Consider the following 15,444-nt stretch of genomic DNA (forward strand, 5'->3'; position numbering starts at 1 on the left):
CCCCTTACCTCCCAGGTTTAATCTATTATTACTATTCATTTGCTCACTCTGTTCCAGCTATACTGACCTCCTCACACTTCTTGAAAATACTAGGCATACTCCCATCTCAAGGCACTTGCACATATTCCTTCTATCTAGAACGCTTTCCCCCAAGTACCGAAATAGCTCATTCTCTTAATTTCTTCAGGTCTTTGGTCAAATAACATTTTTGCAATAAGGCCTTTTCTTATCACCTTTCAAAAATGCAATTGTGTCTCACTTCTTTATATGACCTTAACGGCTCTCTTATTTTCCTCTGTGACCTATTACCATATGATCTACTACTTTTGTGTTGTTGTAGTTTAGTCATTCCGTCTGACTCTTTGTGACCCAATGGACTGAAGCCCACCAGGCTCCTCTGTCCATGGGATTTCTCTGGCAAGGATACTGCCATTTCCTTCTCCATAACCTCCTATATTTTAGTTTGCTGCTACTAAGTCGCTTCAGTCACGTCCGACTCTGTGCGACCCCATAGATGGCAGCCCACTAGGTTGGTTTACTGTCTAATTCATTAAAATAAGTTTTATGAAGTCAGGGATTTGTCTGTTTTGTTCTCTGCTTTACTGCCACTGCTTATAACAATGTCAAATAAACATCTGATGAAACAACAAAGCATGGGAATGGAAAGAAAAGCTTGCCAAAAATCAAGCCAAAAGACAAAAAAACAAAGTTGAAAATAAATACAGAGAAAATGGTAGATATGGAAGAAAAAAAGAAAACAATATAAAATATGTCTCTGGGAGAAAAAAACAGGCAAGTGAAAAAGAACAACAATAGCCAAATACGTATTAGAAGAAAACTTTCTGTAATAAGGGAAGATGTGAATCTCTAAGTGGTAAGGGCATATTATGACTAAAAGGAAATTAATATAGAACAATCAAAAAGATATACTTAATAAAGCATCCTATGCTCATCCAGAAAACAGCTCCTCCTTCCAATCAAGTCTTCTAAGAGGGAAGAATTTTAAAAATTAAGCTCCCTTCAGACTTCTCTAGGACAATTATTCAATGTTAGGTCTGTGTAGAAACTCATAAGAGAAAAAGTATTAAAATTTTTTTAATCTAGCCAAGTGCCATTCAAACATAAACACAACAGAGCTTCCCTGGTGGTCCAGTGATTAAGACTCCATACTTCCACTGCAGACGGCATGGGTTTGATCCCTGGTCAGGCAACTAAGATCCCACATGCCATGCAGTGTGGCCAAAACAAACATAAGAGCAAGAGAAAAACATTTTCCAAAATGCTAGGACTTAAGTTTCGAAGAACTCTTCTTGAAAATAATGTTCAAACTCCAGGAGTTGAATAAGGAGGCTAAAATGCTACTTAAATATAGAACTCAGCATGAACAATGAGAAAATGCGGTTATAGCATAGAATGCAAATATTATAATTTGTAACAATGTAGAAAAAGTAAAAGCCGGGAAATGTAACAGGACATAGTTTAAGTGGATGATCCTATATTGCTAAGTAAAAAGAGGTACCATATTTAAATATTTTTAAAAGTGTAAGCGGTATCTCCTAGAAGAACTAAGATTAGTATCAACAAAATAGGTTGTGGAGGGGAAGGAGGAAAGTAGAGGTATATAAATTTTTATCTTTTACACTGGAAATCCATTGATAGTTATTTAAATGTGATAACTCAAGGAACATATGTATATACTATAAAGTTAGATTGTGCCCATTAAGTAAACAACTTATAAATTTAAAAGTATCAAAAGAATACAAACAAAAAATTCATCAATTTATAGTGAAAAGTTCAAAAAAGATGTATTTTAAGAGAAAGCATGATATGAAAATAAAATGACAGACAAAAGTGTATGTCATTTTTAGTACAAAAAAGTGGGATAAATTCACCTATTAAAGAAAAATATGAGTAAAAAATCAAAATAACAAAATCCAGCCATAGGGCACATACAAGAAATGCATGTAAAACAAAGCGATTTAGAAAGGTGGAAAGAAAAGCAATGAAGAAACTCACAAGACAAATGCAAACAAAAAAGGATCACAATATTAAGGTTAATTTCAAAGTAAAATAACTGGACAATAAACATATAACTACAATGAAGATCTAACTTGAATTTTATCTATGAAATAATGCAGCACTAAAATTGGCAAAGAAACTAGAGGAATTAAAGAAGTAAACAGAAACAGAACAAAGGGAGTTTCAGTTCACCTCTAAGCCCCCAAAAGATGAAGTGAACAAATACAATGTACCCTCTGTATCCATGAATGCAGAACCCACAGATACACAGAACTGACTGTACTATGCCATTTTACATGAGATTTGGAATCCATGGTGAGGGAGTGTGTATGGCCCTGGAACCAATTCCTCACAGATATAGAAGGATGACTGCAGACTGAATTTTATGCCCTGAAAACAGAGAATATATCTTCTTTTCCAATAGTCATAATAACAACTGTTTATTACACCACAAAGAAAACATTTAAAATTTAGTTATATGATTTATGAAAAAAACTCTCAAACGTGAAGTAAAAATAAAATCAAAAGTGAAATGACAGAATATCAAGTTATAACAAGAATAAAAATATTACATAGCAAAATTTATAGAGGATATGTAGAATCAGTTCAGTTCAGTTCAGTCGCTCAGTCGTGTCCGACTCTTTGTGACCCCATGAATCACAGCACGCCAGGCCTCCCTGTCCATCACCAACTCCCGGAGTCCACCCAAACCCATGTCCATCGAGTCAGTGATGCCATCCAGCCATCTCATCCTCTGTTGTTCCCTTCTCCTCCGGCCCCCAATCCCTCCCAGCATCAGAGTCTTTTCCAATGAGTCATATGGCTAAAGAAATGCTAAGAGGATAATTTACAGTCTTGAATTCTTATAGCTCAAGACCCGAGTTTGACCCCTGGGTTGGGAGGATATCCTGGAGAAGGGACTGGCTACCCACTCCAGTATTCTTGTCTGGAGAATCTCAAGAACAGAGGGATATATAGTCCGTGGGGTCACAAAGAGTCAGAGATGACTGAGCGACTAAGCATGCAACTGAGAAAATCCACAAAAGAATAACAGCAGCAGCAGCAAAAACAACAAAAACCTAAGGAAAGCACAAAGCAAGAAGAAATTCAAATACAGAAATTATATAAACAAACCAGATAAAGGGGAAAAAGAAAGCACTGATATACAAAATTAGAAAAAAAGAATGAAAAAAATAACCAAAGAAATTAGAAGATATCAAAAAATGCAAAACATTATTTTCCTCAATTTTATCTCAAATCCAGTGAAATTATATAGAAGATTATGAAATCATCCAAAGTGACCTAAACAGGCTATGAAAATCAGACCTAGCCATTAACCAAATGAAGAAAGCTGTCCAAGAATTGGTTCACCCTCAAAATATATGAATGAATGTAATAATGAATAACTGAATTAAATTGAAAAAATCAAGGTCCAGTGATTTCACAGGTACTATATATCAAACATTAAGAAGCAGGTAACTCCAATCTAATTTAAACTGTTCTAGAGCAAATAAAGAGAAAGCAAGTTTTCATTTTAAACATGAGAAAAATGTGACAGACACTCTAACCAGAAGATGGTAGTACAGAAAAAAAAAATTACAAACCAGTATAACTTATTCAACTAATTCCAAAATCTTAAAAAAAAAAAAAAAAAAATTTGACAAACAGAATCTAGCAACACATTAATGGAATATAGTCTACCATAGCAAAGTGAGATTCATTTGTGAATCAAAATGATTCAAAATTAACAAGTCTAGCATCAGATCAGATCAGATCAGTCGCTCAGTCGTGTCCGACCCTTTGCGATCCCATGAATTGCAGCACGCCAGGCCTCCCTGTCCATCACCAACTCCCAGAGTTCACCGAACTCATGTCCATCGAGTCAGTGATGCCATCCAGCCATCTCATCCTCTCTGGTCCCCTTCTCCTCTTGCCCCCAATCCCTCCCAGCATCAGAGACTTTTCCAATGAGTCAACTCTTCGCATGAGGTGGCCAAAGTACTGGAGTTTCAGCTTTAGCATCATTCCTTCCAAAGAAATCCCAGGGCTGATCTCCTTCAGAATGGACTGGTTGGATCTCCTTGCAGTCCAAGGGACTCTCAAGAGTCTTCTCCAACACCACAGTTCAAAAGCATCAATTCTTCAGTGCTCAGCCTTCTTCACAGTCCAACTCTCACATCCATACGTGACCACAGGAAAAACCATAGCCTTGACTAGACGGACCTTTGTTGGCAAAGTAACGTCTCTGCTTTTCAGTATGCTATCTAGGTTGGTCATAACTTTCCTTCCAAGGAGTAAGAGTCTTTTAATTTCATGGCTGCAGTCACCATCTGCAGTGATTTTGGAGCCCAGAAAAGTAAAGTCTGACACTGTTTCCCCATCTATTTCCCTTGAAGTGATGGGACTGGATGCCATGATCTTCGTCTTCTGAATGTTGAGCTTTAAGCCAACTTTTTCAGTCTCCACTTTCACTTTCATCAAGAGGTTTTTTAGTTCCTCTTCACTTTCTGCCATAAGGGTGGTGTCATCTGCATATCTGAGGTTATTGATATTTCTCCCGGCAATCTTGATTCCGGCTTGTGTTTCTTCCAGTCCAGCATTTCTCATGATGTACTCTGCATAGAAGTTAAATAAGCAGGGTGACAATATACAGCCTTGATGTACTCCTTTTCCTATTTGGAACCAGTCTGTTGTTCCATGTCCAGTTCTAACTGTTGCTTCCTGACCTGCATACAAATTTCTCAAGAGGCAGGTCAGGTGGTCCGGTATTCCCATCTCTTTCAGAATTTTCCACAGTTTGTTGTAATCCACACAGTCAAAGGCTTTGGCATAGTCAATAAAGCAGAAATAGATGTTTTTCTGGAACTCTCTTGCTTTTTCCATGATCCAGTGGATGTTGGCAATTTGATCTCTGGTTCCTCTGCCTTTTCTAAAACCAGCTTGAACATCAGGAAGTTCACAGTTCACGTATTGCTGAAGCCTGGCTTGGAGAATTTTGAGCATTACTTTACTAGCGTGTGAGATGAGTGCAACTGTGCGGTAGTTTGAGCATTCTTTGGCATTGCCTTTCTTTGGGATTGGAATGAAAACTGACCTTTCCCAGTCCTGTGGCCACTGCTGAGTTTTCCAAATTTGCTGGCATATTGAGTGCAGCACTTTCACAGCATCATCTTTCAGGATTTGGAATAGTTCAACTGGAATTCTATCACCTCCACTAGCTTTGTTCGTAGTGATGCTTTCTAAGGCCCACTTGACTTCACATTCCAGGATGTCTGGCTCTAGGTCAGTGATCACACCATCGTGATTATCTGTGTCATGAAGATCTTTTTTGTACAGTTTTTCTGTGTATTCTTGCCATCTCTTCTTAATATCTTCTGCTTCTGTTAGGTCCATACCATTTCTGTCCTTTATCGAGCCCATCTTTGCATGAAATGTTCCTTTGGTATCTCTAATTTTCTTGAAGAGATCTCTAGTCTTTCCCATTCTGTTGTTTTCCTCTATTTCTTTGCATTGATCACTGAAGAAGGCTTTCTTATCTCTTCTTGCTATTCTTTGGAACTCTGCATTCAGATGTTTATATCTTTCCTTTTCTCCTTTGCTTTTCACTTCTCTTCTTTTCACAGCTATTTGTAAGGCCTCCCCAGACAGCCATTTTGCTTTTTTGCATTTCTTTTCCATGGGGATGGTCTTGATCCCTGTCTCCTGTATAATGTCACAAACCTCATTCCATAGTTCATCAGGCACTCTATCTATCAGATCTAGGCCCTTAAATCTATTTCTCACTTGCACTGTATAATCAGAAGGGATTTGATTTAGGTCATACCTGAATGGTCTAGGTCTAGCATTATGTGATTCAGTTCACCATATTAATGACTTAAAGGACCGAAACTAGAGTCATTTCATAAAAAAATGTTTTTTAAGTTAAAAATCAGTATCTATTCCTGATAAAAAAATCTTTTAAATATGCACAAGCAAATACTCACTGAAACACACACAGTGCAATAATAAAAGCAATGAAATTGAAATCAAGAATAAAGTAAGTATGAATATCACACCACTATTACTTATCCAATTGTTGTGATACAATGACCATCAAGTGAGAAAGAAAAAAAATTAGAAAAGAGGCAAAATTATTATGATTTGAAGATGAAAATGGAGGATAATCAACTGGAAAATTCTTTAAATTTGGTCCTAGAGTTTAGTAAGGTTGCCAATTAAAAACATAAACAGCTTTCCTATAAAAAAAAAATAAGCAATTAGAAAACACACTAGAAAGATATTTGAAAAAACAATTTTAATTATAATGGAGTAAAAGAAAATAGCTAGGAATAAATTTCATAAGAAAAACATATATTTTATACAAGGAAAACTTTAAAACACTAAAGGACACAGAAATTGACTTGAATAAATGGAACATACTCTTAGGAACATACTCTTTGAAAAATTTAAAGGTGTCAACTCTTTCTGCACCCTTTCCAGTAAAGATCACACCACAAAATATGTGTTAAGAACTTGCCAGGAAATTTTCGGAAAGAACATTAATGAGGAAATCTTGATTAAATTACTTAATATAAGTAATACAGACTACTTACAAATATTATAGCATTTAAAACTTTGATACAAAGGCAGCAATAAGCAGATCAATGGAACAAAATACAAAGTCAGAAACAGACTCGTGTGGATTTAAAATTTGGTATATAATAAAAATGGCATTTCAAATCATTGGCTGTGCTGTGCTTAAGTCGCTCAGTCGTGTCCAACTCTTTGCGATCCCATGCACTGTACGTAGCTCACCAGGCTCCTCTGTCCATGGAGAGTCTCCAGGCAAGAACACTGGAGTGGGTTGCCATGCCCTCCCCCAGGGGATCTTCCCAACCCAGGGAGCAAACTCAAGTCTCCTGCACTGCAGGTGGATTCTTTATTATCTGAGCCACGAGGGAAGCCTTCAAATCACTGGCTACAGATAAATTTTCTACAAAGAATCCTTATAAACCAATGAGAAAAAGACCAACAACATGTTAGAAAAACGGGCAAACTACAAGCAGCTGCCACTTTTACCACCATGACAACAATGGTCCAAAAGTTTCATGAAACTTGCTGTTGGTATTGACTAGGTATGGGTAAGTAGGTACTCTTTGTTTCCTGGAGTCTTTTTAAAGGCAATTTAGCAACATCAACTTTCAAATGCCCTCTGACCCAGCAATTCCACTCTGATCAATTATCTTAGAGGTACATTCACACATGTAAACAAAGATACACCTATTAGGACATTCTTTCCAATGTTGTTTAAAATCATGAAAGACTGGAAACAACTTAAAGCTCCATGTATAAGCATGCTATGCTATGCTAAGTCGCTTCAGTCGTGTCCAACTCTGTGCGACCCCATAGATGGCAGCCCACCAGACTCCGTCGTCCCTGGGATTCTCCAAGCAAGAATACTGGAGTGGGTTGCCATTTCCTTCTCCAGTGCATGAAGAGAAAAGTGAAAGTGAAGTCGCTCAGTCGTGTCCAACTCTTAGTGACCCCATGGACTGCAGCCCACCAGGCTCCTCCGTCCATGGGATTTTCCAGGCAAGAGTACTGGAGTGGGGTGCCATTGCCTTCTCCAATGTATGAGGAACTGGTCACATAAAACTGTGATATACACACACACACACACACACAAATATTATTAAGGTAGAGCTATATATAATCTTCAAGATACACTATTAAGGAGACTTACTTTTCAAGTATTCTTCTTAAGCATAACTGAATTTTTATATTTTTAATCATGACTATTTTTCTCTTTTTAAAATGAAATAAAAACTAAAAGTGAATTAAAAATAAAAACAAAGTAAATTAAGTTTGGTAACTAACACATTTTGTAGCGCTCTTGATATTTCAATGTAAGATTTATTCCTGCATAACTGGATGCAATCAGCCAGAGCACATTCTTTGACTTATGATTTTTCATCTTGGAAAAAATTAATCAGATAATTCACAGTTTTATTTTCCTTTTAGTGTATCTTCTACACATCATCAAAGTGTGAAAGAACATGGAGAAGATAAAGCATATAAAATAGAAAAAGCTGCTATATGTAACACACTTGCAACCAAAATTTTCTTATGCTCTGTATGTAATCAAAATAGAGGGAAAATGGAAGACACGTCTAAGATCAACTATTTTACTTTAGATTTAACAATGTGGTTTTAATCCTTTTTTTCTTGTCAATGGCAGCTTAAAAAAAATACTTTTAAATAGATTTAAACTTGAACAAAGAAATTAGTCAGATTATGGCAATTTTTAAGTATTTACCAAGTACTACAACTAAATCATATGAATACAAGCTTTTAATTATCATACTTTCTGACTGCCTTATTGGAGAAGGAAATGGCAACCCACTCCAGTGTTCTTGCCTGGAGAATCCCAGGTTTGGGGGAGCCTGGTGGGGTCGCACAGGGTCGGACACGACTGAAGCAACTGAGCAGCAGCAGCTGACTGCCTTAAAGAGGAAAAATAGAGAAGTTACCTGAAGTTGATGGACAAATCCAGCATTAGGATTAATACAAAATCTTCTTTCTTGAACATAAGCAAACGCATCTCTGAAAACAAAAAAATAGGAAAACTAAGGCGGTAATATTATTTCATGAATTAATCTCAATTTTTCCAGAATTTATCTAAAGTAGGAACTTACCTAACAATTTACCTAAAACAGAAAATCATAATCAGACAGCTTGTACTACAGAGAGGTAGTGAACTGCAGTGGGAAAATCCTTTGCTCCCCAGCTGTGTTCTAGGGGATACTTTTCAACTTCTCTAAGTTTATTTTTTTCATGTGTAAATTGGGGATCATAACAATTCCTATCTTTAAGCACTACTATGAATATGGAAGATAGTAAGTATAACATATCATGTATAGCATGTGTCACACACACTCCATGTTCAGATTTTATTACTGGTTAAATTAGAAACATATGGACTCCCTTGTGTTGTTGAGATAAAAGTGTCCAGCAGTGTATCTGGCATCTGGCAGAGACCCAATAAATTAAGTTATTATTTGCTGACATGGCACCAAATAATAAAAAATATATATAAAACAAAATCTACCAAGCATTAATCTTTTCAATGAAATAAACACAAAACATTTGTATTCAAATAATATTTAAGAACACCTTTAAGCAAATTTTTCCATTATAAATTTAAGATAAAAATACCAAATGAAATAAAAGATTTGAATGTCCACTATGTGTCAGGCATGTGGATCCAATGTTGAACACAGCTCAAGTGGACAAGGTTAACGGAGTACACAGCATAAGAACGGAAGGTTTATACAGACATGTCATGTGAAGTTTCACTGGCCACATTTAGAATTATTAAGGATCAGAAACCTCTGAGAGCTTTTTAGGGTAAGGTGAAATATGATTTATCTTTTGAAACAATCATTTTGACTGCAGTGTGAAGAACAGAACAGACTAGAGAAAGAAAGAAAACACAAGACCACTAAGATAACTACTGGAAGAGCTTGTATTAGGGAGATTAAATAATGAAACATGACTAGAGCTTGATTAGGGAGATTCAATAATGAGAAAGAGCCAGAATCAAGGAAAATTTTAGGACATAAAACAGAATTTGGTAATGGATCAGTCTGGGACATGAGTGCAAGAGTATCAATGACTACAGTAGATTGGTAACCTGTACAAGACACTCTAAGAAAGGAAATACTGTACATTGGCCAGCTTTGTTTTAGGGTGAAAAGCACATTAGCCTCTCTCTCCCTTTCGTCTATGCAATATGCTTGGAAAAGATGATTTTGCGTAAAACAAATAATAAATTGTGAATAGACCATAAAACAATTCTTAAGCAATTTTTCACCCAACTACTGTTAAAGGAAAACATAATAAATTAACCTTTTTAACAAAGAAAGCAATTACATCTTTGTCTAATAAGAATTTTAAAACTTAGATAAACCAATTTCCTAGTAGTAAGCAAGCAGTTTTCCATGGGTTACTCCAACTGTAATTATCTTGGGTTTTTAAAATAATAAGAGAACTAGCTTCATAAAGTAACAAAATAGCCTAAGTGGATCTATACAAGGTAGACCAGCTACAGAGGTTAAGAGACTAACCACAGGATAAAAGGGACTGATTAATCAACCATAACTAGATGACAAAAATCAAGAGATTATTAACTTCCAGTGCCCAAACTGTCTCCATTAAGCTTCATTTTAATGAGAATTTAAACTTTGGCTAGGTTTCAGAATACTTTCTTACCTGTACTTCATTCCAAATGTTTCCATAATGTATGCAATAACAAAGGCAGCACTAAAGAGGGGGAAAATATTTTAGAAAAAAAAACAGAAAACATACTCATTAATTAAATGCTGGAGAAAGAAAGATTATTGCTAACATCATACCTCCTGGAGATCCCCGCATTCCCATGGACAAGAACTTTTCCTGAAAAACAAGAAATAGTTATTCTGATAGAAAGATACCTGATGCAGCAGCTAAAATATACTGAAACCATGTATCATACCACAGTAAAATAAATCTTATCTTAAGCATTTTATGTATTCTGTATACACAACTTGGATACTTACTAATTTTCAAATCCTTGAATTTATTTATATTAACTGTGTGGAGATTACAATAGACTTTTAGATTAAAAAGATTTAAAGCTGACAATATGAAAATAGTTCTATAGAGATATTTAAAAAAGTCTATCCAAATGAAGTAAGTTTTGGGAAATTTGGAAAGTCTATTATACATAATTATAATTTTCATATTCATTTAAGACTAAATGAATTTAGTCTTAAATAACTAAAAATTAACTATAATGAATAATTTCCTAAAAATAAACATAAGTTAAATGAAAGAAAAATTACTTACCTCCACTTTGTAAGCTCTCATCAATAAATTCTTTTGTCTGAAGGAAAGACAGTGTGTTATAATAAAATATATGGAGTAACATAAGCATAAAATACAAACATATATACACAAAAACAAAATATACTGAAAATATTTTCCTGCTTATTTGAATAAAAATTACCTTGCATCAAAAATTTCCAAAATGCCACAAATACCATTATTATAAGTTTAAATATTTTGCATTTAAGAAATCTGAAATATAATTTCTCAAATATTTTGAGATCATAAAAAAGATTTTTAAAATAGTCAATTTTCTTTAAAATACAATCCCACAATTTTCAGACATTACAAGTAATAGCAGAATAGGAGAAAATCATGTCCCATTAAGTTTTAAAACCACAATTAAGAAAGCAAATCATAAATATTAAATGATATTAAAATATTGTTACCTACCATGGGGAAAAAACGTATTATATTTTCAACCGGATTATCTGCAATATCCAAGACTAAATATCTGAAAATAGAATATTGTGTGATTAAGCACACTTTCAGATAAAACTCTTCATATATAAAAAATACAAAAATTTCTTGACAACCATGAAAGTAACTTTCAAAATATCATATTCCCAAGGACCAAGCCATATATTTTATAATGCTTGAAGGCACAGCATTTAAAGCCCTAAATAACAGTTAACACATTAACATTTCTCTGATATCTTACGTATAAAAAAAATCTATCTTCTTAAAATAGAAAAATCATAAACGGTAAGAAATTTTCCTCTAGATCAGAGTAGACCTAGAAAATAAAGACAAAAATTACCTATTTTCTCCTCTTTGTTATTCTTCCATTTCTAGCAACTTCCCTAAGACTAGAAGAGTTTTCTTTGGATGGCCCTGCCACCCTTCCTCACAACCCTACAGAGGACAATTCAGAGACACACCAAAGCCTGACAGAGAAAAAACTGACAGAAATAGAATGCAGCAGTCTGACAGAGCCGTGAGTCAAACATTCATTGTCTGAACTAACCTACAACAGAGGACAACTAACCTGTCCTCAAATTTTACACTTGAAAAACATTTAAAATAAGTCATTTCAATATACAAGCCTTACTTTTGTGAAAAACTGCCATTTCTGGAAATCTGCTGGCAGTTCAATGGTTAGGACTCAGTGCTTTCACTGTCAGGGACAGGGACAGGGACAGTTCCCCTGGTCGGGGAACTAAGATCCTGCAAGCCTTGTCACACAGCCTCAACAACTGCTCCCCTCACCCCACCCCCAACCAAAAAACAAAGAAAACTTTCATTTCTAACCCATCCAAGACCATCTGTTTATTAACACAACTTAGTTAAGTAATTGAGTTATAAAATCAAAATGTAAAGTCAATATTGCTTTAATAATTACTTTGGTGGTAGCAACTTCAATAAACTCAGGACTTATCACAGAGAAGCTATACCCAGGACGTTTTGGCACTAACAACAAAAATTAGAAAGGTATAGTATGGCATTTTAAAATATAACATTGTCATTTTCTTTAATATATACAAGTCTAAATGTGTGTATACATGATGTGCATGCAAGCGTGCACTATAAGCTGCTTCAGTCGTGTTCAACTCTTTGCCACCCTATGGACTGTAGCCCACCAGGCTCCTCTATCCATGGGGATTCTCCAGGCAAGGATGCTAGAGTGGGTTGCCATGCCCTTCTCCAGGGGACCTTCCTGACCCAGGGATCGAACCTGTGTCTCCTATGTCTCCTGCATTAGCAGGTGGATTCTTTACCACTAGTGCCACCTGGGAAGCCCGTGTATACATGAAACACACACATAACACAAAAAATTTAGAAGGAAATTTAACAAAATGTTAATGTCAAGCTCCTCTGGGTTGTGGAATTATGGCTGGGTTTTTAAATATTTCTCTTGGTGTTATTCTGTATTTTCATAAATATGTATAAAGAACAAGTGTATCTTCTGCAATTGGAAAAAATTCAATCTATTTCATTTTAGATTACATGCAACCCCTTTTTAAAACTAATTTTCTTTAACTGAAAAATGTGTATGCACAGTAAAAAATTCTAACAGCATAAAGATATCTGCAATGAAAACTAGGTTTCCCTACCATCCCAGACCCTAAATTTCCCTTCCCAGAAATAACCACTGTCAAGTTTCTAGTCTGTCAGTCCAGAAGTTTCCTATACAAGAATAATGCCTAATGTACTGCACATACTTTAAACACTTGGAGAGTACACATGTGGCTCTGCATCTTGTTTCCTTCATGCAATAAATTGTAAAGATTAGTCTATATCAGCACATACACAAATATTCCATTCTTTTGCCTGACTACATAGTCTATTATGTATTCACAAAATATATTTTAAGAGTATTTTACACTGAGGGACATTCAGGTTGCTTTCATTTTTACAAAAATAAAGCAGAACATTAAAAGATTTCTAACATATACGGTTTTATACTAATACTTCTAGAATGATATCCAAAGAAGAGTTAACAGTACCTGCCTGCTAGCCAGGGATAAATTAGGTAGCTGGGTTTAGGGAAGGAAAGAAACCTTTCTTCTCATACCTTTTTGACCCTTTGGTCTTTGTATCATGTGTAATATATGCTTTGTTTTTTAAGTGAAGCCAAAATAAAGAACATTAAAAACCATCAGATGCTCAACCTCATCATTTTAAGATAAATGTGAAAGGCAAACTAAAACTACACAACACAATTTTTACTCCAGGAGATCACAAAGCTGAAGGGCAATTTACTCCAGATGCAGGGCTAACCAAGAGAGACGGGTCATAGTGAAGAGTGAAGAGTTCTGACAAAACGTGGTCCACCGGAGGAGGAAAAGGTAAACCACTCCAGTGTTTCTGTCAGAAGAACCCCACGGACACTATGAAAAGACAAAAAGATATGACACTGGAAGACGAGCCTCCAGGTTGGAAGGTGTCCAATATGTTACTAGGGAAGAGCAGAGGGCAATTACTAATAGCTCCAGAAAGAATAAAGTGCCTGGGCCAAAGTGGAAATGACACTCAGTTGTGGATGTGTCTGGTAGTGAAAGTGAAGTCCAATGCCATAAGGAACAATACTGCATAGGAACCTGGAATATTAGGTCCATCCATCAAGGTAAACTGGACACAGTCAAGCAGGAGATGGCAAGATTGAACACTGACATCTTAGGAATCAGTGAACTAAAATGGACTGGAATGGGTGAATTTAATTCAGATGATCATTATATCAACTACTATGAGCAAGAATTCCTTAGAAGAAATGAAGTAGTCCTCAAAGCCAAAAAAGAGTTCAAACTGCAGTACTTGGGTACAACCTCAAAAATGACAGAATGATCCTGCTTCGTCCCCAAGGCAAGCCATTCAACATCAGTCATCCAAATCGATGCCCCAACCAACTGATATTGAATAAGCTGAAGACAATCAGTTCTACAAAGACCTGGAACACTTCCTAGAACTAACACCAAAAAATGATGTCCTTTTCACCATAAGGGACTGGAATACAAAAGTAGGGAATCAAGAGATACCCAGAATAACAGGCAAGTTTGGCCTTGGAATACAAAATGAAGCATGGCAAAGGATAAAAGAGTTTTGCCAAGAGAACACGCTGGTCATAGTAAGCACCCTTTTCCAAAAACCCAAGAGATGACTCTACACATGGACATCACCAGATAGTCAACACCAAAATCATACTATGTTCTTTGCAGCTGAAGACAGAGAAGGTCTATACAGTCAGCAAAAACAGGACCTGGAACTGACTGTGGCTCTGATCATGAGCTCCTTATAGCAAAATTCAGCTTAAATTGAAGAAAGTGGGGAAAACCATCAGGCCATTCAGTTATGACCGAAATCAATTCCCTTATGATTATACAGTGAGGTGACAAATAGCCTCAAGGGATTAGATCTGGTGGACAGAGTGTCTGAAGAACTATGGATGGAGGTTCATAACATGGTACAAGAGGCAATAACCAAAAACATCTCAAAGAAAAAGAAATGCAAGAAGGATAAGTAGTTGTCTGAGGAGGCTTTACAAATAGCTGAGGAAAGAAGAGAAGTGAAAGGCAAGGAAGAAAGGTATATCCAACTGAATGCAGAATTTCAGAGAACAGCAAGGAGAGATAAGAAGGCCTTCTTCAATGAACAATGCAAAGAAACAGAGGAAACAACAGAATGGACTAGAGATCTCTTCAAGAAAACTAGAGATATCAAAGCAACATTTCACACAACAATGGTCACAATAAAGGACAGAACTGTAAGGACCAAACCAAAGCGGAAGAGATTAAGAAGAGGTGGCAAGAATACACAGAATAACTATACAAATAAGGTCTTAATATCCTGGATATCCACAATGGTGAGGCCACTCACCTAGAGCAGGATATCCTGGAGTGTGAAGTAAAGTGAGCCTAAGGAAGCACTACTAAGAACAAAGCTAGTAGTGTGTGTTAGTTGCTCAATTATGTTCAACTCTCTGAGACCCCATGGACTGCAGCCTGCCAGGCTCCTCTATCCATGGAATTCTCCAGGCAAGAATACTGGAGTGGGTTGCCATTCTTTTCTCCAGAGGATCTTCCC

At 36.0% G+C, this 15,444-nt stretch overlaps 1 protein-coding gene across 8 annotated transcripts in view; it reads right to left on the reverse strand.

Moving 5' to 3' along the window:
* Positions 1–15,444, reverse strand: part of STYX (serine/threonine/tyrosine interacting protein) — a 111,579-nt gene that overhangs the window by 66,062 nt on the left and 30,073 nt on the right. For 7 of the 8 annotated variants that reach the window (XR_011568722.1, XM_070796888.1, XM_070796887.1 and 4 more), the window contains 5 exons: positions 11,317–11,377; positions 10,885–10,921; positions 10,413–10,452; positions 10,270–10,320; positions 8,529–8,601 (listed from right to left, as the gene is read on the reverse strand). Coding sequence is in view for 7 of the 8 variants with exons in the window: in XM_070796888.1 (XP_070652989.1) it covers positions 8,529–8,601; positions 10,270–10,320; positions 10,413–10,452; positions 10,885–10,921; positions 11,317–11,377 (262 nt within the window). In the remaining variant the exon portion in view is untranslated. The remainder of the gene's footprint in view (positions 1–8,528; positions 8,602–10,269; positions 10,321–10,412; positions 10,453–10,884; positions 10,922–11,316; positions 11,378–15,444) is intronic. The other variant, XM_019968117.2, reaches the window with a different exon arrangement.

Source organism: Bos indicus, chromosome 10 (assembly GCF_029378745.1).
Source record: "Bos indicus isolate NIAB-ARS_2022 breed Sahiwal x Tharparkar chromosome 10, NIAB-ARS_B.indTharparkar_mat_pri_1.0, whole genome shotgun sequence".
Lineage (NCBI taxonomy): Eukaryota > Metazoa > Chordata > Mammalia > Artiodactyla > Bovidae > Bos > Bos indicus.